General features: G+C 43.4%; 1 protein-coding gene and 6 non-coding genes across 7 annotated transcripts; 4 read left to right on the forward strand and 3 right to left on the reverse strand.

Moving 5' to 3' along the window:
• The first annotated feature begins 9,539 nt into the window (after positions 1–9,539).
• Positions 9,540–13,771, forward strand: LOC105603785 (vesicle transport protein SFT2A-like). Its single transcript, XM_042237149.2, has one exon. It carries the CDS (start codon positions 13,236–13,238, stop codon positions 13,680–13,682), a length of 447 nt encoding a protein of 148 aa, XP_042093083.1. The 5' UTR covers positions 9,540–13,235; the 3' UTR covers positions 13,683–13,771.
• On the forward strand, positions 10,635–10,707 carry TRNAM-CAU (transfer RNA methionine (anticodon CAU)). The gene has a single exon. It is a non-coding gene; the product is annotated as a tRNA-Met (tRNA).
• An 876-nt stretch (positions 13,772–14,647) lies between the features above and the next one.
• TRNAK-UUU (transfer RNA lysine (anticodon UUU)) lies at positions 14,648–14,720 on the reverse strand. Its single transcript has one exon. It is a non-coding gene; the product is annotated as a tRNA-Lys (tRNA).
• Positions 14,721–17,021: 2,301 nt separating this feature from the next.
• On the reverse strand, positions 17,022–17,094 carry TRNAM-CAU (transfer RNA methionine (anticodon CAU)). Its single transcript has one exon. It is a non-coding gene; the product is annotated as a tRNA-Met (tRNA).
• An 838-nt stretch (positions 17,095–17,932) lies between these two features.
• TRNAL-AAG (transfer RNA leucine (anticodon AAG)) lies at positions 17,933–18,014 on the forward strand. Its single transcript has one exon. It is a non-coding gene; the product is annotated as a tRNA-Leu (tRNA).
• Positions 18,015–22,572: 4,558 nt separating this feature from the next.
• TRNAQ-CUG (transfer RNA glutamine (anticodon CUG)) lies at positions 22,573–22,644 on the forward strand. The gene has a single exon. It is a non-coding gene; the product is annotated as a tRNA-Gln (tRNA).
• A 405-nt stretch (positions 22,645–23,049) lies between these two features.
• Positions 23,050–23,160, reverse strand: TRNAL-CAA (transfer RNA leucine (anticodon CAA)). The gene is made up of 2 exons: positions 23,123–23,160; positions 23,050–23,095 (listed from the first exon to the last, which is right to left on the reverse strand). It is a non-coding gene; the product is annotated as a tRNA-Leu (tRNA).
• Between the last annotated feature and the right edge of the window lie 3,550 nt (positions 23,161–26,710).

Consider the following 26,710-nt stretch of genomic DNA (forward strand, 5'->3'; position numbering starts at 1 on the left):
TCCTGTGGTTTCCTCTTCCCCTATCTCCTAATTTTCTGGTTCTTCACATATTCCAACCTCTTCCTACTCAGAGGAAAAGTTTTCCCTCATTTACAAGGTTAGTTAATACTCCAGCTGAGCTTTTGACAACCTGCTCCTAAATTCCATTCTACCCTTGGGTCTTTGATCTCTCTCCCTCTTACCTGCCTCTCTTCAGACTATAAAATGCCTAATCCTCATCTTAGACAAGAGGAAGAGAACACATGCCCTCCTGTCTTGCCCTCAGGCTTCTCCCCCAGAGGCTTTCCTTCCACTCACCACCAAACTTGTGTCAGGAAGAGTATTTGTCTCAGCTTCCTTGCCTTAGTTGCTCATCAGCTTATGTCTGCCTTCCAATCCTAAGAAAGGATTACCATCAGCCACTCGAGTTTCTAATGCTTTGGCTTTTTTCCCCCCAAACTTAATTTTGTGCAGAATGCAAACTATTGACAACTCTTCCTTCATGACACCGACTTTCTTGAACATTTTCTCCTCTGTACTCTCTGGCTGCTCTGTTTCCATCTTCCCTCTCCCCAACTTCTAAGGACTCTTTTTAGAAATGGCTACTTCTCAGTGTTCTGACCTCTGTCTTTTTAAAATTCATTTTTAACTTTTAGATGATTGTAAGTTCACATTCAGTTATAAGAAATAATGAAGAAAGATCTCATGTTTGCTTTACTGAGTTGCCCCCAATGGTGACACATTGGAAAATTATAATGCAATATCAGGAGCAGGGTATTGATATTGATAAAGTCAAGATACAGAACATTTCCATCACCACTAGGGTACTCAGGTTGCCCGTTTATAACCGCTGACCTCTTATTTCCCCCACCCCAACATCTGGCAACCACTAATCTGCTTTCCATTTCTACAACTTTGCAATTTCAAGAATGTTATATAAATAGAACCATATATACAATATAATCTATTGGGACTGGCTTTTGCACTCACTGTAATTTTCTGGAGATTCATCCAAGTTGTTGAATCTTTCATAGTTCATTCCTTCTTATTACTGAATAGTATTCTGTATATTATTCACCACAGTTTGAACATTCTCCACTGAAGGACATTTGGGTTGTTTCCAGGTTTCTACCAGTATGAATAAATATACTGTAAACACTTAAAAACACTTACATAAAACAGTTTTTATGTAAACATCAGTCATCATTTCTCTGGGATGTATGTTCAGCAGTGCAACTGTTGGGTAGCATGGTACTTGCATATTTAGTTTTTAAAGAAACTGACAAAGTGTTTCCCAGAGTGGCTGCACCATTTTACATTCCTATCAGCAACATATATAGCCTCATCAACCTTTGGCGTTGTTACTAGTTTTATTGTAGCTCTTCTGATATGTATCTAGTAACAATTCATTGTGGTTGTAATTTGCACTTCCCTAGTGGCTAATGATGTTGAAAACTTTTTCGAGTGTGTATTTGCCATCTATATATCTGCTTTGGTGAAATGTCTCTTCAGGTCTTCTGTCCAGTCGAGGAAGAACTTTTGTGTACAGGTTTTTGAGTGAGAAGTTCCTGAAGTTCAGACCTGTCTTGGATTATACGCTTGTCAGGTAATGCAATATAATGAAGCAGTATTTACAAAATGCAATATAGCCTTACTGTTTTGGGGAAGGCCGATTGCAGAGTGGAGAAATCCCCAGGATAATAAATCATTAAGAAGACTTTCTTCCAGTATGCCTGACTGTACCACCCTACCCCTGTGTGCAACATCTAAAGATAAAGCAAACAGGTAATGTTAAAAAAAAAAAAAAGGCAGGCCCAAAATGGAGTCATTTATGCTAAGCCTCGTTGTCACCAAGCCCAGACTTAATTAGCATTTTTGCCCACCTGGAAATGTAATGTAAAACCAGTCAATCAGGAATTACCTGATCAGTATTAGTTAGATAATCTAGCTCCTGCCATCCCCAAAGGAAAGAAATTTAGTAATTACTAATCATCTTTTTTCCCTAATATAACTTCCTTGTTCCTGCTCACTTCTGTCTACTAGAGCCTTCCATTTTATACAGCTCCTCGGAGCTCCTTCCTATCCGCTAGGTTGGATGCTGCTCCATTGGCATCGATTTTTGCTCAAATGAAATCTTTTTTTTAATTTAAAATGCCTCAGTTTATCTTTTAACAGCAGTATGCGCACCGCCCTGAAGTCAGGTGGTTGGCCATGTGCGAGAATAATGCTGAGGAAAAAATGATTTTTTTTTTTTTAAGATAGAATCCTGTAAAGGGAAGATAAACAAAAGAGACCGGGTCTCGTTGGATGTCCGGGCAGAACTCCAGGCACGGCTCGCAGGCGCGGTCCCACCGCCGCCCAACACGGGGAGTTTGACCTGCTCCGTGTCCGGCCTGGGCCGGGTCCCCCCCTCCTTAGACAACCTGGTACCCCCGGGCTCCCCCGGGAGCCCCATGTTGGTGCCGGGCCCAGTGCGGACGCCCGCTCTACACAGCGCCGGAGTCCCGAACCCCCGGGCACCCACGATCCGCCGGCCTCAGCCTCCCAAGAAGCTGGGATTACAGGCGCGCGCCACCGAGCCCGGCGCGGGGAAACGAGGCGCCGCGGGCCTGGAGGCTGCGGCCGGCTACCCTGCAGTGATGCGCGGCGGGACCCGAGCGGCGACTCCCCTGTTCCCAGCCCACTACCTCCTCAAGATTGCTAGAAAGGGCTCAAGAGACGCAGAAAGCAAGGGCAGAGATGTGAATACGCTTCTTATTATTGTGTTGTCCTGGGAATCTTTGCATAAACGGCCGTAAATTTATCAGAGAATGAGCGTTGAGCTTTCTTCGCAAATTTCAATGCGCGTACAAAATCACAGAGGGATCTCGCCAAAATGCAGGTTGTAATGCTGTGGATCTGGGGGTGAGCCCTGAGATTCTTCATTTCTAAGAAACTCCCAGGTGTGGCCAATCAGCGGCCCGTGCGGCAAATGACAAAGTTGTTGACGCTTTGGAACCGGATGGTTCTACACTTATTTAACAGAGACAACTTTATATTAGAACATTATAGAGAAAAATAAAAGATACCCATTGTTGTGCCCTCCCGAACGATCGTAGGCATCCATCCCACTACCCCCAACCCCGCACCCTTTTTAGTTCCCGCCCTCCTGCATGCATAATTTTTTGCCTGCTTGAAACCTTGACATATGTACAGTAGCATGTTGGATGCATTTGTTTGCTGCTTTGCGGTAAGTAATAAATGAAAGCAGTATGTGTGTTAGTTGCTTAATCGTGTCCGACTCTGCGACCCCATGGACTGCAGCCCGCCAGGCTCCTCTCTCCACGATTTCTCCAGGCAAGAATACTGGAGGGGGTTGCCATTTCCTTCCCCAGGGGATCTTCCTGCCCCAGTGATGGAACCCAGACCTCTTGGATTGCAGGCAGATTTTTTACAGAGATAATAATAAATGTAGAGAACTGTTCAATTACTGCTCTGTCAGCCAACATTTACTGAGACCCCTCTTTGTGCTGTCCATCTGGGGAATCAGTGAGCACAAAATGCACTCTTCTGAGGAGCTTGTGGCCTGATTAAAAAAAAAAAAATCAGCGAGAATTAAAAATTGTATTATTCCATAGATGTAAGGGCAGGATTTTGTGTAGAGGACATCATCAATCCAGGCACCTAACCTAAAGATGGGAAGGATTTACTGGAGGAGATGATAGCTGAAATGTGTCTTAAAGATGAGCTACGATTAGGCAGGTAAGGAAGGTGAAATCAAGATTTATAATAACAGTATTGTAAAGTAAAATAAAGTAAAAATAAAAAATTTTAAAAAAAGATTTATAATAAATATTGTTGGGTCTTCCTCACAGGACACACAGTTTCTGAAACCCTAGGACTTTCCTAATTGATGAGAGCCATAAAGGTGCCTTTTGTTATATTAATGAGGGAATTTTGGAACAACTAACTTGGAGGGATCAGATTGCTAAGGAAACTAATCTGATTGAAGGGTTGAAACTCTCTGTCCCACCTTCACCTCCAGGGAGAGGAGAGGAGCTAGTTCATTTCAGTTCAGTTCCTCAGTCGTGTCTGACTCTTTGTGCATGGACTGCAGCACGCCAGGCTTCCCTGTCCATCACCAGCTCCTGGAGCTTGCTAAAACTCATGTCCATTGAGTCAGTTAAATTACTGGTGGCCTATGATTTAATAATAGAGCCTATATAATGAAGCATCATTTTTAAAAATTAAAAAAAAAAAAAAGAGGACAGAGTTTGAAGCGTTTGGGGCTGGAAATGTGAGGACTGTGACCAGCTCAGAGAAGGAATGGAAGTTCCATGTTCCCTTTGCCCATACCTTGCCCTTTGCAACTCTCCCTTCTAATTATTCCAGAGTGATAGCCCCTTATAATAAGTCAGTAAGCTCATACAAGCTCAACATTCAGAAAACTAAGATCATGGCATCTGGTCCCATCACTTCTTGGCAGACAGATGCAGTGAAAACAGTGATAGACTTTATTTTGGGGGGCTCCAAAATCACTGCAGATGGTGACTGCAGCCATGAAATTAAAAGAAAGAAAAGTTAAACCAACCTATACAGCATATTAAAAAGCAGAGACATTATTTTGCCAACAAAGGTCCATCTAGTCAAAGCTATGGTTTTTTCAGTAGTCATGGATGGATGTGAGAGTTGGGCTACAAAGAAAGCTGAGCACTGAAGAACTGATGCTTTTGAACTGTGGTGTTGGAGAAGACTCTTGAGAGTCCCTTGGACTGCAAGGAGATCCAACCAGTCCATCCTAAAGGAAATCAGTTCTGAATATTCATTGGAAGGACTGATGCTGAAGCTGAAACTCCAATACTTTGACTAACTGATGTGAAGAACTGACTCATTTGAAAAGACCCTGATGCTAGGAAAGATTGAAGGTGGGAGGAGAAAGGGACGACAGAGGATGAGATGGCTGGGTGGCATCACCGACTTGATGAACATGAAAAGTGAAAGTGAAGTCGCTTAGTCGTGTCTGACTCTTTGCGACCCCATGGACTGTAGCCTACCAGGCTCCTCCGTCCATGGGATTCTCCAGGCAAGAACACTGGAATGGTTTGCCTGGGAGTTGGTGATGGACAGGGAGGCCTGGGGTTCTGCAGTCCATGGGGTCGCAAAGAGTCGGACATGAGTGAGCAACTGAACTGAAACTCATACATAAAATGTTTCTTTGAGTTCTTTTATCTAGCAAATTAATCAAACTCAAAGAGGAGTTTTTAAAAACTCTCATCTATAATCAGTTGATCATATGCACAGCTGACAACCTGGACTCATGATTGGCATCTGAAGTGGAGGGCAGTCTTGCGGAACCCAGCTCCTAACTGATAAAATCTGACATTATCTCTGGGTAGATAGTGTTAGAACTGAGTTGAATTGTAGGACACCCAGCTGGTGTAAAGAACTGCTTGGTGACATGGTGGAAAATCACACATGTTGGAATTATGTCAGATCCATAGGGCATGGAAAGATTCTTTTCATGAAGCATCAACAGGTACAGAGCTGATGATGAAATGATGAAAGTTGCTCAGTCGTGTCCGACTCTTTGCGACCCCATGGACTATACAGGTCAGTGTTCTACTGCTGCTGCTAAGTCACTTCAGTCGTGTCCGACTCTGTGCAACGCCATAGACGGCAGCCCACCAGGCTCCCCTGTCCCTGGGATTCTCCAGGCAAGAACACTGGAGTGGGTTGCCATTTCCTTCTCCAATGCATGAAAGTGAAAAGAGAAAGTGAAGTCTCTCAGTCGTGTCTGACTCTTAGTGACCCCATGGCTGCAGCCTTACAGGCTCCTCTGTCCATGGGATTTTCCAGGCAAGAGTACTGGAGTGGGGTGCCATTGCCTTTCTGCAAGGTCAGTGTTCTGGCCTGGAAAATCCCATGGACCAGTCCATGGGCTCACAAAGAGTCGGACAGGTACAAAGCTGAAAAGGTGTCAAAATCCCTAGTTCCAAGTTCAAGTAGACCTGAGCAGAGCATCAACAATGTACAGGCCAGAGAATAAGACTAAGATGATGTTGCAGATGAAAAAAAAAAATTAGCTTATGTGGTAGTTAGTCTCCCAAAACCGACCCCAGTGTAGCAGGTCTCTCAGTAATCACACCTTTGTGTAGCACATTTTCACAATGAATCTTGGCTGACCTAGTAGAATTTCATTGAAATGACATTTTGCCCATTCTAGGCCCATCTGAGTCATAAGAACCCCAGCAGCTTCTGATGAGGTTTCTTGAAATGCTCAACCTGAGAAGCTCCTTTTCAGAACCCAGCCACATGGAAAGGCCACAGTCAGGCACTCTGGGCAACAGTCTCAACGAAACTCCTAGCAGATCATAAACACCAGCTGCCAACACCCATCACATGAGCTGTCCATCTTGAACAACTCAGCCCAATCAAGTCTTCAGAGGATCGAAGTTCCTGCTGACATCACATGGAACAGAGTTGCCCAGATGAACCCAGTCAACCAACAGAATCAAGAGAGATAATTAAGTGGTTTTCTACTGCTATCACAGCGAATGTAGTGGCTTGAAACAACACAAATTTATTATCTTAGAATTTTGCAGGTCATAAGTGATACATTTGGGGACTTCGCTGTGGTCCAGTGGCTAAGACTCTGAGCTCCCAATGAAGGGAGCATGGATTCAACACCTGGTTGGGGAACTAAGATCCCATATGCTGTGTCTCCAATAATAAAATAGAACAATTAAAAAGGAAGAAGAAGTGAGGGCAAGGTATTGGCAGTCTGCATTCCGTTCTGGAGGCTCAAGGGGAGAATCTGATTCCTGTTTCACAGAGTTTGTTTTTTGCAGTGGTAGGACTGAAGTCTCTGTTGTCTGCTGGCTATAAGCTAATGGACACTCCTAGCTTCTAAAGGCTGCTGCCTTCCTTGGCTCTTCAAAGCCGTGAATGATGGGTCGAAGTCCTTCTCAAAATCATATCTCTTTACTCTTCTTTTCCCCCACCCCACTTCTAAGGACTCGTGATTGGGATCATCTCCCCATCTCATGGTCCTGAATCACATCTGAAAAGTACCTCTTACTATGGAAGATAACATTTACAGGTTGCAGGGATTAGAGAATGCCTTTAGAATGGCCATTATTCTGCATATCACAAGCCACTGTGTTTTGGAACTCTTTGTTACATATTAGTAGATAATGAGGACACAGTGTGAGCCTTATCTTCAATGTCACAGACTTGAACTTTACCTCAAAGGTCCTTCTCTATTTCCTCCTCTTCCCAGTCTCTAAATTATGGAGTTCTCTAAAGTCCCTACTGAGTCCTCATGTATTCCCCGCATTTATCTTCTCCCTTCATGAGCTCACCTGATCACCTGACTTTAAACACCACCTACACCCTGATGATTCCCAAACTTTAATTTTCAACCCCGTCTCTCCATTAAGCAGATCCATTTACATGACTGACATTTCCACTGAATGTTCAAAAGGCATCACAGACTTCGTATGTTCAAAGGTCTCTTGATTTCCTACCCATCCCCACACCTGCTACTTCTCCAGTTCTTTTAATCTTGATAAATAATCATAGCAGTAATTAAAATGTGTGAAATAAAACTTGGATTCCAAATAAGTTATATTGTAGGAGAAGGTGATGGCACCCCACTCCCCACTCTTGCCTGGAAAATCCCATGGGTGGAGGAGCCTGGTAGGCTACAGTCCATGGGGTTGCTAAGAGTCAGACACAACTGAGCAACTTCACTTTCACTTTTCACTTTCATGCATTGGAAAAGGAAATGGCAACCCACTCCAGTGTTCTTGCCTGGAGAATCCCAGGGACGGGGGAGCCTGGTGGGCTGCCATCTGTGGGGTCACACAGAGTTGGACACGACTGAAGTGACTTAGCAGCAGTAGCAGTACTTTTAGCAAATAAGAAAATTCTGTTTTTCTTGCTATTTGGCTGCCCCTTTCTGGTATTATTATTATTTCATTCTTAAGTAGTCGTATTTCCCACAAAATGAATCATTTTTTTCAGTGTATGAGTTTTGTCACGATCAACATAACATCAAACAATACTGGAGAAAGAGCATATACATTGCTGTTTTACTGTAGTACTTTTTTCCATTCCCATCCTTAAAGCATTTCCAAATTAGAGAAGTACATTCTTCTTATCCCATTCTTTGAAAATAAAGATTTTACAGCAGGCCAAACTTTAGCATATTTTCTATGGCCAGCAACAATGACAGCCACGTTGGAGGCCCAAAGAGTTTATCTCATTGCATTTGTATAAGGTTAAAAATCTCAGTAAGTGCTTCTGCACATTTTGAAGAAAATAAAACTGAGTATAAACTTCAATAAACCATGAAAACCTCAACATCATGAGTAAACAAGCCAGTCTTTTAAAGCAATGCTATATGCACACGGAGTGCAGGACATTTAGCAGATAAGACCTTTTTCATATTCTTCGGTAAGGCTTAATAGAATTTGCCAAAATTCACATTTGCACCTCTGCAAATTGTGCAGATAGATGAATAAGACCTAGTTTGTAGTTAAACAAGACATCAACAATCATTTAAGTATGTAGCAGTTTTCTTAAATCTACATACAAATCAAGAAGATGATTTTCGACACTATGTTTCACGTGAAGTCCTAGGAGCTAGGGAAACAGCTTTTGGTCACTGCATTTTGACACAGCACTTGAAGTTGTTATATTGTAGACAGCAAGCTCATCAGACAGAATCAGCTCCATGTTGCAAGAGACCAATACATGGTATCGAAATTTACCTTTTTGTTTGCCTCCCGGTTGCAACCGCTGCTAAGTCGCTTCAGTCGTGTCCGACTCTGTGCGACCCCATAGACGGCAGCCCACCAGGCTCCCTCGTCCCTGGGATTCTCCAGGCAAGAACACTGGAGTGGGTTGCCATTTCCTTCTCCAATGCATGAAAGTGAAAAGCCAAAGTGAAGTCGCTCAGTCATGTCCGACTCTTAGCGACCCCTTTGACTGCAGCCCACCAGGCTTCTCCATCCATGGGATTTTCCAGGCAAGAGTACTGGAGTGGGGTGCCATTGCAACCTCTGAATCAGACTTTTCAAGTGTTATACCCAACTCTATTTCTGAATGAGCACTGGTGTCATTTGGAGACAAGAAAACCTGATTGGAAAGTTCTTGCCCGTCTAAACCCAGATTTGGGAGATTCAGTCTCCCCATGTACTTTCACACCTCCTTTTTCACCATGCTCAAATCCAAATCTTTTTCTGCATACTGTGCAGTTGCTTCGGTAATTTACCTCCCTAATCCAGTTATATGTGTTCTTCAAACAGTCATTTAGACTTTTTCAGTGATCTGGGTCATGCTGGAATTCCCACGGGAGTTCGTTTGTTCCCACTTTCATTATCTAGACTCTTAGAAAATATGGTCATAATATCCACAATGTTAAACACAAAGCTAACACTATTTGGACAAAAAGCACAACAGTTCATCTACAGGCACAGCCAAACTGTTGACGCCCACGACTACGGATCGCTTATTTTGCCTATTTAAGCCACAGCACTCAGAGGGTGTGCAACAATGGACCGCCCATTGTTGCGAACGAGAAATTACGATTGCCCTTATCAGCGGCCAGGGGGAAACTGCGACTGCAACTACAGAAGCTGAGAAAGACGTGCCGCATCCATTTGACGGTAAATCAATGTTGTTTTCCGCCTTCCGGGGTGGGGAACCCCGGCGCTATAAAGTTGTAATAGGATTTTTTGTCCTTTCCCCAACCGTCCGTAGCCCATCTCTGAACCCCGAAAACACTGACTTTTCTCAACTGGGGAAGAGGTTTCCCGGGAGGTGGGGCTTTCCCGAGACTTTCCCTGCAAACCAAGTGAAAGTGTTAGTCGTCGGTCGTGTCCATCTCTGTGCGACCCCATGGCCTGTAGCCCGTCAGGCTTCTCTGTCCCCAGGCAAGAATACTCCAGTGGGTTGCCATTTCCTTCTCCAATACAGTCAGTAAACCAGGCTTTTCACCTATTCTTGTTTCTGTAACTACAACTCTTATACCATCAGATTTTGCAGACTTTGCAGCAAGGACACCTTACTCTTTGAACCATCAAGTGCCACATAGTCCGGACGGGCTTCCTCTGGACGGAGCAGTGGTCGGGGAAGATTGTAGTCCGTTGAAAAACTGATGGGACTGGGGGAGGTGTTTAAAAATGAGGGCAAACCGCTTTCTGGGAAATTTGCCTGCGAAGGAGCAAACGAAATAGAGCGACGGCTTGAGACCGAGGCGCCGAGTCAAAGAAGTGTTTTGTTATTTAAGACAGTGAACACTTGAAAGTGTTCAAAATACGGATGCAGAAGAATCGGGTATTGAAGGAAAGAGGGATCATGAGAAAGGAAGTGGGCAGTTTTCCTTTTCTCTAGAGACCACAGGGATGGACGCCGGTGTAGTTTTAGTGCAGGTTTCTGGGCAAGACGTTAAGGAAATTTTCTTTCGGTTGTGAGAAGTGGAGGTCATCAGTCCAGAACGAGTGAGATCAACAGCGACAATCCTCACCTGACTCAGGTTGTAGAAGCTATTGCACTTGTGCAGAACAGCTTTGCATTTCCAAATTTAAGTGAGGGAAATGTACAGCAAGACCAAAGTTTAAGCAAAGTAAAATCCAGTGTTAAAGATCTTTAATGAGCAAACGCCACCACCTGCCTCCTTAGCGCAGTAGGCAGCGCGTCAGTCTCATAATCTGAAGGTCCTGAGTTCGAACCTCAGAGGGGGCAGCAAACTTTTTCCCTCAGGCGTCAAAAAGTTACAGCCTCTCGTCAAAGTCTGCTTCCTGGCCGTTGAGCTGAAAGTGCCCTCGAAGAGGTTAAGATTAAACTTTATCTTCCTCCCAATTGGTAGGTACGAAAATATGCAGACATGTGCCTCTTTATGTGTAGTGACTTGTTTTCTTCATTTCTTTCCAATGGACAACCTCTTATCCAAATTCCTCTGATTACTATTCCTTTTTGAAGCAGTATCCTATTGGTGCACTCTAATTTATTGAAAAAAAAAAGTACAGATATATTAAAATCTGATATTCAGTTTTCTCAGTAAGTTGTTTCCTCTTCAAATATATATGCCGTCTCCTTGCCCTGGCCTCCCTATCTAATCTGGTTCTAACTGGTTTCCCACCTGTACTACAGTAAATTGTTGTTGTTCTTTAGTAGATAAATCATGTCTTACTCTTTTGTGACCTCATGGCCTGTACCCTGCCAGGCTTTGTCCATGGAATTTCCCAGGCAAGAATACTGGACTGGGTTACCATTTCCTTATCCAGGAGATCTCTCTGACCCAGGAATCCAGCCTGCCTCTCCTACAATGGCAGGCAGATTCATTACCACTGAGCCACCAGGAAGCCCACGGTATAGTGTTCCACAAAAACATCCCCACCCAAAACCCCCGAAAAGGACCTTATTGGAATTAGAGTCTTTGCAGTTGTATTGGGCTTGCCTGATGTAATTGGGCTTGCCAGGTGTCGCTAGTGGTAGAGAACCCGCCTGTCAACACCAGAGACCTAGGAAAGGAGGGTTGGATCCCTGGATCAGGAAGATTCCCTGGAGGAGGGCAGAGCAACCCACTCCAGTAATCTTGCCTGGAGAGAATACAGAGAAGCCTGGTGGCCTACAGTCCATAGGGTCGCCCAGAGTTGGACACGACTGAAGCAACTTAGCACACATGTAATTAGTTAAACTAACATGAGGTCATACTGAATTGGGGGTGGGGGGAGTACCTTAAATTCAGTGGCTGGTGTCCTTATAAGAAAGTGTGTTTCATCCACTCTTGTATTTCCAGTGCCTAGCACAGCATCTGACAAACAATAAAAGTGAAAGTCGCTCAGCCGTGTTCAACTCTTTGCAACCCCATGGACTGTATAGTCCATGGAATTCTCTAGGCCAGAACACTGGAGTGGGTAGCCTTTCCCTTCTGCAATAAACACTTGTCAAATAAGCCAGTGAATTAATTAGCATATTAAATGTTGCTGTTTTTGTTTGTGTGTGTGTGTTTGCCACATTCCCTGTAAGAAACTTTTTTTCTGTCAAAGGAGAAGTTATAAAAAATAAAGAAGTGATTCATTCTTAGAATAGTTGAACACAAAGGTATATAGCCAGCTTGTACAAAAGATTCCTAAAATGGAGGCTTGTTGCCAATCCTCTGTTCTTTTCACTTCTTGATTCTCCTTCCTCATAAGAACATTTTGGCAGGCTAATTTTACCGGCTTTATCCTGGACATGCACAAAGAACTAAAAGAATGGGGTAAGTAGTTAATATAAATCCTCCAATCAGGAACTTAACAAGTGCTACTCGTGGCCCTCATGGAGACCAATTGTCCGATAAAAACTTAGGTGATCTCCAGGAAAGATTTTAACTCTGGTCCACGACCTATGAGGAGCAAAAGGAGGGAAACCATGTCTTTGGGATAAAAACCGTGTGGACTCAGTGTGTTTGCCTCCAGACCTTAGTCTGTAGGACTCCCTTCTGCAGAAGTAAACTGCCTTGCTGAGCCATTTTCGATTGTGTGTCTTATTGCTGAGACCCCGAGAGCATTTCCAACATTCTCTATCACTATATTCAGTTCAGTTCAGTTCAGTCCCTCAGTCATGTCCGACTCTTTGCAACTCCAGGCAATCAACACATCAAATTTGGATTTTTGCAATAATCCCCACAAGAAGCCCTACCTACTGAAATTCATCCTACAGTTCTCTGGCTTAGTCTGTGCTGGAAAAAGAGAGCACAATACTAAGGCTTCTCCTGATAACTATCCGGACCTCAGACAGTCTATATTTCAGTGTAGTTCTCTTAACAGTTCATTCTGGTGCAGAATGGAAGAGCTGTATCCTGGGGAACATTTTGACCATGTCCTCTTGAGCCTCAGTCTCCGATTCCAGGAGCCTACATCTGCTACAGTTTAAGCAATGCAGTTAAGGATTGCAGAGAGGCCAAAGGACTGGATTGTATGGCTGTTAGGCAGTTCCTTAGAGAATTTTGATTCTCACTGGAGCCACCACTATTCTGAATCTGTTCCTCTCCTTTATACAATTAGAAGCTGTTTTTTAATTCACTGATTTCTTCAGACTTGCAGGACTGATCACAATAGCCAAATATTAGAGAAATTCCAAGCCAGAGTATAAACATATTATAGCCATATTGATGTTTGATCAGCATATTCTTTCTCATGCAAAATAAACTCTATAGTGGAAAGCAACCAATATTTGAAGATTGCTCTATGCACTTGTAATCAGAGTAATGGAAGTATAAAATATTAATGACTAGGGGCCGAGAGAGGGGCGGGCCGATCACCGCTGCCGCGGCCATGGAGAAGCTGCAGCGGGTCCTAGGTGGCCAGGACGATGAGGAGCAGGGCCTGACCGCGCAGGTGCTTGATGCCTCGACGGTTAGTTTCAACACCAGGCTGAAGTGGTTTGCTATATGCTTCCTCAGTGGCATCTTCTTCTCCATCCTTGGAACTGGGTTGTTGCGGCTCTCTGGAGGCATAAAGCTTTTTGCAGTGTTTTATACCTTTGGAAATATTGTTGCATTAGCCAGTACATACTTTTTAATGGGACCCGTGAAACAACTGAAGAAAATATTTGAAACAACGAGACTGCTTGCAACAATTATTATGCACCTGTGTTTCGTGCTCACCCTGTGCGCTGCCCTTTGGTGGCATAAGAAGGGGCTGGCTGTGTTATTCTGCATATTGCAGGTATAGTCTGTCATACATCCCATACGCAAGGGATGCAGTAATTAAGTGCTGTTCTTCTCTCCTGAGCTGAAAGCTGTTTGAAAATAAGGAAACTGTTTGAAAAGACCTTTTTAAAGTTGATGTTCTGTTTTTGGTGCGGTGTCCTTTTCCTGATACAGTGATCACTCCAGAACAACTGCACCGACCATTTAAGCCCATTTTGTATACTGGTAAAACTACGTACCCATTAAACTGTTAAATGCTTGTGACAGAAAATTCATTATGTGCCGTTAATACGCTCTGTCAGAGACGACGAGATTTTAATCATTGCCAAGTGTAAATGATTTTTAGCCAGTTTTTAAATCTTTTTTCTAAACAGCATTTGAGATGTGAATATTTAAGGATGAACGTACACTGCAAGATATATTCAGCTTTTTTGGTGGTTTTTAAGAGTCTACATTTTTTAAATATGTTTTTAAAATAAAAACTTTAAATGTGGAAGCTTTTACTGTAAGCTAAACTGCTTTATTGTATGTAATAAAAAATAATATATAAATCTTCATAATTTTGAAATAAACCCACAGTTGGAAAAAAAATGTTAATGACTATGATATCAGGCAAGGATGGTCCAGTGCACTCACCACCGAAACAGTCAAGCCAAGCCCCTCAAAACAATAGAATTCTGACCCTAGTATGATATTTTTCTAAATATGGCCACATTATCAGGTAGATATTCTTCTTACCCTTACGGAGCTTTACAGTCCAGAAATGCCTTCTCAGCCATCCATTATCAACCAACTCTTACTTCATTTTTAGGAAATTTTTTTGTTCTGGTACAAGGCCAAGATTCTTCTTAAATGTTAGCTGCGACCGTTCCGATGTAATCATCCCATATATTCAGCTCGGCGTTTAGCTTGAGTCAGTTACACTTTTCCTCCGCAGAAATACACGCGGAGGTGGAGTCAGAGCTGGATACCAAAAGCCTAGGAAAGCGCCCGAACAGGGACTTGAACCCTGGACCCTCAGATTAAAAGTCTGATGCTCTACCGACTGAGCTATCCGGGCTCCCTTAGCTGTAGCTTGTTTCCTAACTATCCTAATGTGGAAAAAGTAAAGTACACGGACTTTAAAGTACAAAGTTTAATTTTGTTCATACTCCTTTATCTTTATTCCTAAGTCTATCTTCGCAACCTTGAATAGGGCTCACAACTACTTCTGTCCCCAGGTCATGACAAAAAACATAATTCTCATACCTGAGAGATAGTAACCAACTTTTTCTAAATGTTGTATAAAACTAGAGATATCACCTGGACCATCTTGTCCTTCATCTTCAAAATTTGAGCTCCAAGTCTCCCCCTAACCCTTAAGAATGCCTAGCACACACACACACACACACAAGCCCTCAATAAGTAGGCTCTAAGAACTAATTTTGAGCAAACAGCTTTGCCCTCGGCTTATAGAGTGGAAGGCCACCACCTCTGCCCTAGTGGAGTTTACTCTTTAAAAGTGAGTCAGCCTTGTAAATGATGAATTACATAATAAATGTTTGGTTACTGTGATAAATGTGCTTAAGAAAAAGTACAGCTTACTGAGATGTGTAGAGAAACAAACATATAATCTCATGACCTGAGTTTCCAAATTAAATGAACAACCCACTCCAGTACTCTTGCCTAGAAAATTCCACGGATGGAGGAGCCTGGTGGGCTACAGTTCATGGGGTTGCAAAGAGTCAGGCACGACTGAGCGACTTCACTTTCCTTTCAATACAAGTAAACTCTTGGAATAGTGTCTGGGATTTGCTAATGGTTAGGTGAAAGGTAAGTGTTATTATCATTATTATTTTTATTGTAAACTACATGAATTAGAATATCATATTTAATCGTTTGGTCATGCTACCTTAGATAAATTACTTAATCTCTCATCTACTTTCCTCCCTCAAATCCTGCAACAGAAATTTCTTCCTCAAAGGTTGCATTTAACATGATGATAGGAGGTACACTTCCAATTATGTATTTATTCATGCCACTATTCAAAATAGATTTGAGGTGGTCTACACAATTTCACTGTAATAAGATAAAAAGAAAAACATTACTAGACTTAAGTTAGGATAAAGGATAGAGGTAGAAAAATTAAAGTCTGCACAATAAAGTGCCCCCTGTCCCCAGATCTCCAAGACAGTGGATTGATTATAAGGGGAGGTGACCTCTTCCAGGGGGTCAGAGAAGAATTTTCCCAGACCACAATGTTTAAACTGAGAGTCAAAGGCTTTGTACTGTAAAGTTTATAGTAATAAACTAGACAAAAATGTGGCTCCCACATTCCAGGAAGTGCAAAGAGCAGAACACTTTGAGAACTTAATGAAGGCCTGTTGTACTTATGTGCAGATCTCTTCTTGGGACAGTATTGATAAAAGTGGGGGCAAGTTGAACAGAAAGAGAGAGACAGAACAGAGACTGACAGGCTCAGAGGTTATGGCTAGGAATGCATCATACAGACTTCATTCTTGCAACAATATAAAGTCATTGGGGATTTTAAGCAGGGAGGAACAACATGGTCAGAGATAATTTCAAATAGAGCATGCTGGTTTCACATAAAGAATGTGGCGGCATGGGACAAGAGATGATAGGCTTGGCCTACTGACTGACTGTGTGGCAGTGCTGGGGAATGGCAGTCCTGGGAACACTTGGGCCCAGACTCTTCATTGGGACCTAGAGAGGAAGCAGTGTCAAAATCATTTCTCTCTGTAACTCATTGCCCTAAAAAGCAATTTACTGGGAGAGGCAGAAATAAGAGAATAGGAAAGGGCGCTTGGAATCTTTTGCGAATTCTCTGGAAAGCATGGAGTGTTTGCTCTGATTTTGATCTGCCTTGTGAATACCTGAGGGTTCTGCCACCAGCAGCAGCAGGCAAACTCTGAGTGATCAGAATATTGAAAGGAAGTGACCTTCTCCACAATTGTCAACATGAGATAACTGCATATGTGCTGAAGGATTCCAAAAACGTGTTCAGCTGATTGCATTCAGATCAGATCTCCTGAGGCTGCTGTTAAAAATCCAGATTTGTCTTGTCTGTCATGTCCCACTCAAACACAGCAAATAAACTCCATGAGATCAGGAGCATCTTCTGCTGGATACAGTGTGGTATCCCTTAGCCCCTATGTCATCAGTCAAGGTCTACAGCTGGAACAAGAATTTTGGAGTAATCTTACTGAAATTACTATTTTGTGTCTGAATATTACACGGTTCTGTAAAAGAAAATTACCCGTTCTGTTTCATCAAAGCAAATTTCCTCGTTTTTGTTTTGTGTTTTGTTTTGTTTTTTAAAAGCTACGGAAGGAGAAGAAAACAAAAAACTAAAACTACACGTTGCCCCCTCTGAGGTTCGAACTCAGGACCTTCAGATTATGAGACTGACGCGCTGCCTACTGCGCTAAGGAGGCAACTGTACCGCCCCTTTCAACAAAAGGTCTACCAACTTTATTGCAAGAAAAAAAATTATCGGAATCACAATGCCTCAAAAGAAGATGGAACTGTGGTTTAATTCGCGTCTAAAATATCCAAAGTTTGGAAGCCAGAGCCACGCAGAACAAGGGTAAGGGCCTGACTGCCAGCCCAGCTCGTTTCCCCTGAAAACTGTCCTGCGAAGACAGGGCAACTGAATCTGGACTTTGCAGAAGTTCTGTTTGCTATAACCAGCACCTGTGGAGATGCGCTACCTTCTGAAAAGCAAACAGGACTTCAGTAGCAAGGTCTGCGCTCTCTGCCTCCCTCACGAGGTTCCGTGGAGGAGTTTGGTCTCTTGAGATGATGGAGGGCGGGTGAGGCGGGACCCTCGAGATTCTTTCCTCGTGGTTTTTTTTTTTTTTTTTTTTGGTCAGCCTTTCTCCAGGCTCAAACCAAACTCCCGGACTTGCTCACTCCTATAGTCCGGGGGCTTGCTCCGGAGTCCAAGTTGATCTGGAGCCCACAGCATCCACTGGAACTCTCAGTCTGCGTGAGTCTTTTTTCCTACATTGGTGACAGATGGGGCAGGTGCCTCTTCCCGCGCCACCTGCGGCGTCACCATTCAAGATGAACCTGGGAGCCATGAGAAAGTAAAGTGTCAGGGGTCAGGGGGTTCTCGGGCTGTGGTGGGAGTGGGGAGGGGAACGCTGGAGGAAGGGCCCCGGGGACAGTGCCGAGTGGCGAGGGCCTGGCGGGGCGAGAGAGAGGAAAAGGACCTGAAACGGGTCGCAATTTGGGTCAGATGATATGCACGTTAAAGCCAAGCTTGCGAGAGGTAGCGTGGCCGAGCGGTCTAAGGCGCTGGATTAAGGCTCCAGTCTCTTCGGGGGCGTGGGTTCGAATCCCACCGCTGCCAGGGTCGTTTTGCACCTCAAGCTGGTCTATGCATTCCAAGCCCAACGCACACAACAGTTCTCACAGGCTCCAACTTCAGGTAGGTTCCTCTCCTCCTACAACATCCGTTTTCCCAGAGACCAGAGATGACACCTATAGGCACTGCCCCCGAAACAGTGTCCACCTCATGATAAGCCTTCAACTGATTATTCCAAGGAACAAAAAGTTACTGAGCATCTACTGGGCATGGTATTTACTCCCTCGTATTTTCACCACCCAGGAATATAGAACATATAACAGACTTTCTGTAATTCATACTTTTATGTAAAAAAGGAAAAGAAAAAAATCAGATCCTACTGTGTACCACCTCCTAAGTACTTACTTAGGCCCCGTAAATGCAGTAGTGCTTATTATGGATGCATTGTTCCATAAATGGTGGACTGATGAACGACGGTCAGTCTCCCTGAATCCATTTGTAACTGGAGACAGGTCCTGCCCGGCCGCAGTTCTCAGCATCCCTGCAGCCTTCTCATTTCACATTTTAAATCCTATTTATGCTGATCTGAGGTGTGGCAGCTCTTCTTATATTCAGCTTCCCTTCCCTTACCTTACCTCACATTAAATAGAGGCGCTTTCCCCACTCAGCAGGTGTCTCTGCGTCTTCTGTTGGGCGCCCTCAGTCTCTGCTCCAAGCAATTCCCTCTGCCTTCAAAGTTTCTCACCCTTTTCAGCTAGGTAGTTGCTGTCTCCTGGAAGCCTCCCTTGATCTCTCTCCAGAGTTAAAAGTAGGCACTGAGCACCTGGATGGGAACAAAGAAGGAAGTCCCTGCCCTGGTGCCTAGGAGAGAAGACAAGCATAATGGCCACAAGAAGGCACAATTTCCACTGATAAAGAATCCAACAACGGAACTATGAATTACATTGTAATGTATAGTTACCAAAACAAAGAACATTAGGACAATGTGTAGACAATGTATGGAAGGACATACTTCAAATTGTTTCCAGTGGTAACAGTGTTAGAGGACAGGGAGATTATAAATTGTACTTTAGACATTTATTTGAGTTGTTAGACTGAGTGGATATTTATTTCATAAGTCCAATAGGTGAATTCACAAGTCTGTAAATTAAAAAAAATTTTAAGCCCAGTCTGATAAATATGGCAAAGGAGAAATGGAACAAGCTGGGGAGCTTGTAGCAGGGCTGAGCTCAGCCATCCCTTCCTCTGGCAGGTTTTCCTCATTGCTACCTGACACTAATGGCGTATTCCTGTTGTTTTGCATTGGCCATGCTCTGTTATCACTCTATCTATCACTTATTTTAGCATTTACCATAACTTTTGGAATTGGAAAATTTTGTGTAATTGTCTGCCTTTCTCCATGCATCATAAGCTTTGTCAGGTATAGAATCATATTTCTCTCACTTCTCCACATCATGAAAACTAAACAGATATTTCTGGTAAGTAGTAATGAATAAATAAATAGATGAAAGATTATCTTCCTAATTTGTGAAGTGAGTAAGGTATATAGAGCTGAGGCACCAGGAAGACCTTGAGATCTTCAGTTTGAGGTAGGGTCATGTGTTCTAAAGCCCCATTTCTACAGGACACTCCAGCTGAACTTGGTTCTTGACCACTGATTTAGCCACACTGACTTGCTCTTTTTGGATTCAGCTCTGCTACCAGGTAAGTGTAAACGATTCTTGCTCAGATTTTGAGGGAACAGATTGTTTCTGGATTGTCAGACCCAGTCATTTCTTCCCCTAAACATTCCCCTCAGTGGTCTTTGTTGACATTCACCTTGCAATATGAGGTTCACATTCACCTTGTGAACCAACCATGGATGATTCCAAAGGAAAATAACAATCTTCTGAACTCCAGACTCATGAATAAATAAACCAACCCATGGCCAGATCAGAGAAGGCGATGGCACCCCACTCCAGTACTCTTGCCTGGAAAATCCCATGGACGGAGGAGCCTGGTGGGCTGCAGTCCATGGGGTCGCGAAGAGTCGTACATGACTGAGCAACTTCACTTTCACTTTGCACTTTCATGCATTGGAGAAGGAAATGGCAACCCACTCCAGTGTTCTTGCCTGGAGAATCCCAGGGATGGGGGAGCCTGGTGGGCTGCCCTCTATGGGGTCACACAGAGTCGGACATGACTGAAGCGACTTAACAGCAGCAGCATGGCCAGATGCCCTATCTTCCAGCTCCATAACAACTATCCTTCCCTGAGATAAAAAATGTGCTAAGGTTGAAAAAACAATGATTTTATGCCCCCTTTTTGCCTTGTCTAGCCTCAGAGGACAATTTAAAGGCTATCGCTAAAGAGTGGGCTTTTGAGGTTCTGGTTTAACTTTAAAACCAACGGATACAATAGAATAGAGAGTTGATGTTCATGGAGGGAAGAACTTAGGAAAACTGTATAAGTGACCTGGGCAAAGTCTTTGAATTTCACTGTTGCCCTCTCTGCTGCTGCTGCTAAGTCACTTCAGCCTGCTGCTGCTGCTAAGTCGCTTCAGTTGTGTCCAACTTTGTGCGACCCCATAGACAGCAGCCCACTAGGCTCCTCTGTCTCTGGGATTCTCCAGGCAAGAATACTGGAGTGCGTTGCCATTTCCTTCTCCAGTTGCCCTCTCCATCTCCCCCAAAATATATTCACTTCAATCCCTATTTACTGAGCACCTGTTTTGTGACAGGCAACTTGCTCGATTGTAAATCCAGCAAAAGGATGAATGGCAGAAAAATGATTCAGGAATTCATAAGCATTCCCATTCATTCTTGGGAGATTACCAGAGGTCCATGAAGAATGTAGGATCAGTAATTAATATTTAGACTGACTAAAGTAGGCCACCTCACGCGAAGAGTTGACTCATTGGAAAAGACTCTGATGCTGGGAGGGATTGGGGGCAGGAGGAGAAGGGGACAACAGAGGATGAGATGGCTGGATGGCATCACTGACTCGATGGACGTGGGTCTGAGTGAACTCCAGGAGTTGGTGATGGACAGGGAGGCCTGGCGTGCTGCGATTCATGGGGTCGCAAAGAGTTGGACACAACTGAGCGACTGAACTGAACTGAAAGTAGTAATTTATACTGAGTATTTTTTTCCAGTGATGCTACATTTATGATCTCTTTATTATAAGTTGTTCTTAAAAATTACTAGATAATCATGTTATGTCAATAAAATGAAAATTTAGAGAAATAAATGACCATGCCCAGCACTATGACGTCCTCTCTTGGCCATCCACACTCCAGGATACGTTTGTGGGACCCTATGGCTACTGGAATGTCGTACCTGGTAGCTAGAACCTGGAAAGGAACCCTCCACTTGGCAAAAAGCCACAATCATGTCCTTTAGACTTGTCAGATTTAGCCTATGGAGAGAAGGAAAAAGACACTCCTCCAAAAAAGTGTAACTCGGGCTATTTATTCACTCCTTCTTTAATTCATGCATGCATTCACTGATTCATCCTTTAATCTATGAGTTCATGCAGCAAGCGGAGAAAGAAATGGCAACCCACTCCAATATTCTTGCCTAGAGAATCCTGTGGACGGAGGAGCCTGGTGGGCTGCTGTCCGTAGGGTCGCACAGAGTCAGACATGACTGAAGTGACTTAGCATGCATGCATGCATTGGAGAAGGAAACAGCAACCCACTCCAGTATTCTTGCCTGGAGAATCCCAGGAACAGAGGAGCCTGGTGGGCTGCCGTCTATGGGGTCACACAGAGTCGGACATGACTGAAGCGATTTAGCAGTAGCAGCAGCAGCATGCAACAAGCTATAGATTAAGTTTCTATTAATACTATGGACCAGAACCATCGGGTGTCAAAGAGAAATGAGAACCTGTCCTGTACTTAAGGCATCTCAGAGTGAAAGGACAGATTTTAAAATGGCAAACACATAATTACACCTAACCAGGAAGCACCAAGGAAATTTGAGGTTGCTCTGGAGGCATTTGCAGGTATGCTAGAATGAAAAGCGAAGCTGTAGAGAAAAAATATATATGTTAATTTGTCTTTTTTCCCTTTTGAAGGGCAAGATGGAAATCCACTTTGCTTTTGGCATGTGTTGGAAATAAAAGCAAAATCAAAACCGCCAGAGGTAACCACTTTCTCAGATCAGGATCCTGCCCTTCCCAGACATCAAGGGAAAGAAATATGGGAAGAAGGCTCAGGGAAAACAACCTCCCACAACCTCCCACCCTTGAGTTTGGCTTCTCTATCGCCCTCCGGCTTAAAAGTGGCAGATTTTCCATCCCTCTCTTAAAAAAAAAAAAAAAAAAGCCTCCATAAATTAAAAAAGAAGAAAAAATCAATTAGGAAGAAGAGCAGAGCTTTCGGTTAAAGTGGCACATTTCATTTTAAATTGTTTTTTATACATCTCTGTTGGTAAAAATAAATAAAAAGCACAGTGATAGAAAAATTTTTAATGAAGTACAGTCTATAAAGATTTTGGATCACTATACTGTGTACCTGAAACGAACATTATAAATCAACTATACCTCAATGGAAAAGGAGAGGGGGAAAAAAAAAGCACAAAGAGATATCAGATGGACAGTGTATCAAGTCAATAACAAGAGCGGTTCCATGGTGTAATGGTTAGCACTCTGGACTCTGAATCCAGCGATCCGAGTTCAAATCTCGGTGGAACCTTCCCTATTTCTTTTTTTTTTCACGTTCCAATCCCTTAACAAAGTGAATCAAGCTACTTTCAGTGTCTGCACTTTGAATTTTTGATAGGTTCGGCCAGTGAGAAAGGGCGTGAGACTAGGATCCCAATAGCCCGCGAGCTCAGGACAGTCTAATCACCGAGTCTGTGTACATGTCTTTCCGTTCCCGTCAGGCTCCTTTTTCTGCCAGGACGCCTCTAGGTTAATGAGCGTTCGGTGAAAAGCGCCTTTCATGACAAATCGGAGCACAGAGAAAAACGAGATCCATGATAAGCAGCAACGGAAAAGAAAAGTGTCGGACCTCATTAGGGGTCAGTCGTTAGGGCTGAAAGGGGGAAAGTAGAAAAAAGAACGAATGCAATTGCTGAGAAAGTGTTGAGAAAAAGTCTGTCAGAAGTGGGATTCGAACCCACGCCCCCATTCGGGGACCAGAAACCTCTGTCAGAGGAAGCTTGTTTGAGCTTGAGTCTGGCGCCTTAGACCACTCGGCCATCCTGACAGGTTGACTGTTTTCGGTAAACAAATAAAACTTTCAGATTCGCTGGACGTGCATTCCTCATGAGCTGTTAAATTCTTTTGTAGTTTGTTTCTCCGGAAAAAATGGGAATCCTTGTAAGTTAACTAAACCTTCTTTCTCAGTAGAGTCAGCAACTTTGACTGAACCTCTGAATCCCGGGTATGGTTTGACGTTTCTTCTCTCTCCTTCCCTCTGCCCTTCCCCGTAACCCCAGGATGTTTAAACTGGAAGATCCTAATGACCCGGGACCGATCCCCGACTGGACAGGAGCGAACTCCCTTTACTCATTCCCAGAAAGGATGCAGAGTGCAGGCTCTATTCGCGAGAAGGTTCCTGGCAAACCAACCGAACTGGCGGGAATTCAACGGGGAAGTAGCGATGGAGCCCGTGTAGACATGGGGAGAAAACTGGTGGGTTAGTATAGATCAGAAAGACGCAAGGTGAGTGGCTTTTACAGACCATGAGCATGAAGACTGGATGTGGATGTGAGTTTCAGAAACCAGTAACCAAAAACAGGAAGTAGTAACCAAAAAGAAAAAAAAAAAAAATAGGTTGATAAACTGGAATCCATCAAACCTGAAAACTTTGGTACACAAAGCTCTTTCTCGGCTCCATCTTCATGGTAGCAGCAGTAGCCACGGTTTAGTCACCGACTCACAGTTCTTTGTCCTCGGCCAATACCTACACACACTGGAGGTGACAGGCCAGGAGTTGTGGTTGTTTAGTCTCTAAGTCATATCTGACTCTTTGTGGCCGCATGGACCAGCCAGCCAGCCTCCTCTGTCCATGGGATCTTCCAGGCAAGAATTTGCATCTTCTGCATTGGCAGGCTAGGAGACGGTCACCCATCTAAGTTCGTGTAGCCTCCCTCAAGGACATCACTCAAGTTGTGCCCCCTGGCAGGGATGCTCCTAGAGGATGAGGCTACCCTGGGCCAGTGTGTGGTGGAGGCTCTGAGCACCCAACAAGGAGCCGGCCAAATGCTTAGAGGTGAAGTCCGTGGTCCCTGGCTGATGCTGGGTTAGAATCCCAAGGTGGTCAAACAGGAGAAAAAGAAGGTGGGCTGGACCAAGAAGTATATGCAGTATAACCAGAGCTTTGTCAATATTGTGCCCACCTTTGGCAAGAAGAAAGGCCCCAAGGCTAACTCTTAAGTCCTTTGTAATCCTGGCTTTCTCTAATAAAGCCACTTAACCCAATCAAAAAACAACAAAACACACCATTAGAAAAGTGACAACAGAGGAAAGGCTGTGTGAGAACCAGAAGGTGACTGCTTGCAAGCCAAGGAGAGGGACCTTAGGAGAAATCGCCTTTGCTCACATCTTGACCTTGGACTTACACGCTCCAGAAAATGTACTGAAAAAATTAATTTCTGTTGTTTGAACCACACAGGCTGATGTTTTGTTACAGAAGCCAGAGCAGACTAATACAAACATCTTCCATGGTAGCTAAAGACTCTTAAGAGTCCAAGACAGAGGATGTCAGTCCTCTGTAGGCCAAGCCCAGCATCATGTAGAGTCATTCTGCTATACTCTGTGGGTCAGAGCATTCTAGGCAAGTCCAGATTCAAGAGAAGAATAGAACTGCAACTCTCAATGATACAATGTCACTATGCATATGGAGAGGAAAGAAACTGATGGTAACCCTCTTGGAGGTAGCTAACCATCCCTGCCCCCACCTAGCCCCAGTGGCCTGTGAACTTAATAAGGGCAGGAAGCAGAGGGTATTTACCAGTCATTCAGTGAAATCCCCCAAAGTCTTGATGTTTGAAAAAGTGGGTCAGATTAGCTTTCTTCCCCAATGTCTCCAAAGATTTTATCCTCAGGAAATGGAAGACAGTTAAATTTGGGGAAGCTAATTGCCAATTCAAAAAAAAAAATCATATTTAGAGAATTCCATGGTGGTCCAGTGGTTAAGACTTGATGTTTTCAATGCCAGGTCTGGGAACCAAGATCCCACAAACTGCACATCAGAGCATGGCAAAAAAAAAAGTAAAATAAAATGACTAAAGGAATCACATTTTTCAGTATCAGCATTACCTGAGTATGCTTTGAATTCTCCTATCCTATATCTTGTCTTAGATTGCTCTTTAATCTAGGACCCTTCACACTGGTTGTTAAAAGCAATAACCTACACCAGGGAATGTTGTTAAAAGAACTAAATGACAGCAATACTGGTATTGGATTTTTTTTTTAATTGTCTAGCAGATACCTGGGACAGCTAGAGAGGACACATACTATAATGGTTAGAACTTACTCTCTGGAGCTGGTCTACCCAGATTCCAGTCCTGGTTCTGTCATTCACTGACTCTGTGACCTTAGACAATTAAGTTAACAATTTCCCCAGCCATAAAATGAAGATTATGATACTAGCATCACCTTGCAGGAGTTAGGAAGATTTGGGGCTTTAATGAACAGAGTGCAATATATAATAATTTCTTAATAGGTACTTATTAAATGAAAAAGTCATCTCTCCTTCCCCATCAACCTGGAAGAATAAGAGGAAGAATTGGTACAAATCAATTATTTTTCAAAAATTTCTTAAATCTCCCCCCACCCCATTCTCAGTCCTCCTTTAGATCCATAGTAGTCCATTCTGAGAGTTTGCCCTGTGGGTTCTTTTGGTGGGGTTGCTGGGAGATGGTCGGAAAACCACAAAGCCACACTTGTTGAAAAGGAGAACTTCTATCGCTTTCCAAAGTGCAAGCAAATCCCTCTTTCTTTTTTTCTAAGTTTTTATTGGAGTATAGTTGCTTTACAATGTTGTGTTAGTTTCTACTGTATACCAAAGTGAATCAGCTGTACATGTACATATATCTTCTCTTTTTCTGATTTCCTTTCCATTTAGGTCACCACAGAGTATTGAGCAGAGTTCCCCATGCTGTACAGTAGGTTCCCACTAATTGCCTATTTTTCACATAGAATCAATGGTGTATATATGTCAATCCCAATCTTCCAATTCATCCTCTACCCCCAAATCCCTCTCCATTATCAAATGTCTTACTCTCCTCTATTTCCTGCATACTTCACTACTACACACCTCTTGATTGCTCTTACGATGCCTCTCTCCTCCTTGCCTGTTTCACCTTCATTTTCCTTAGAAATACCTGAGGAGAATGGCACTGCGTATCCTGATTCTTTTCTAGCCTACCTGCCCATTCCTCTGTTCCTTATCAGCTCTTATTCTACTAATGTCCTCTTGTGTCACTATTGCATTAGTCTCTAGATGGGTCCTCCTAGTCGGTATTGCCTTACTATGACCTGCACCATCAATTTGTCATTCCTGTGTTCGCAAAGCATCAGTGGAACCTCCCCCCAGATACAGGGTCTGTCCTCCACAAGCAATGTTATCACCATTGCTTTGTTTTCATGACTTTATCTAACCAAATTTATCCGTACTGTCTGTCCAAATTTTCTTCCACGTATTTACTCCTAAACATTCCAAATCAGATTCTCTTACAGTTTGCCAATACCCTCCCAATAGTTTACTTATTAATGCTCTTACCCAACTCAATGGACATGAGTGTGTAAAC

This window comes from Ovis aries, chromosome 20 (assembly GCF_016772045.2).
Source record: "Ovis aries strain OAR_USU_Benz2616 breed Rambouillet chromosome 20, ARS-UI_Ramb_v3.0, whole genome shotgun sequence".
Classification (NCBI taxonomy): Eukaryota; Metazoa; Chordata; class Mammalia; order Artiodactyla; family Bovidae; genus Ovis; species Ovis aries.

Bases quoted from the DNA above. Each gene is read 5' to 3' on its own strand.
- LOC105603785 (XM_042237149.2), top strand. From the start codon at position 13,236: ATGACTAGGGGCCGAGAGAGGGGCGGGCCGATCACCGCTGCCGCGGCC.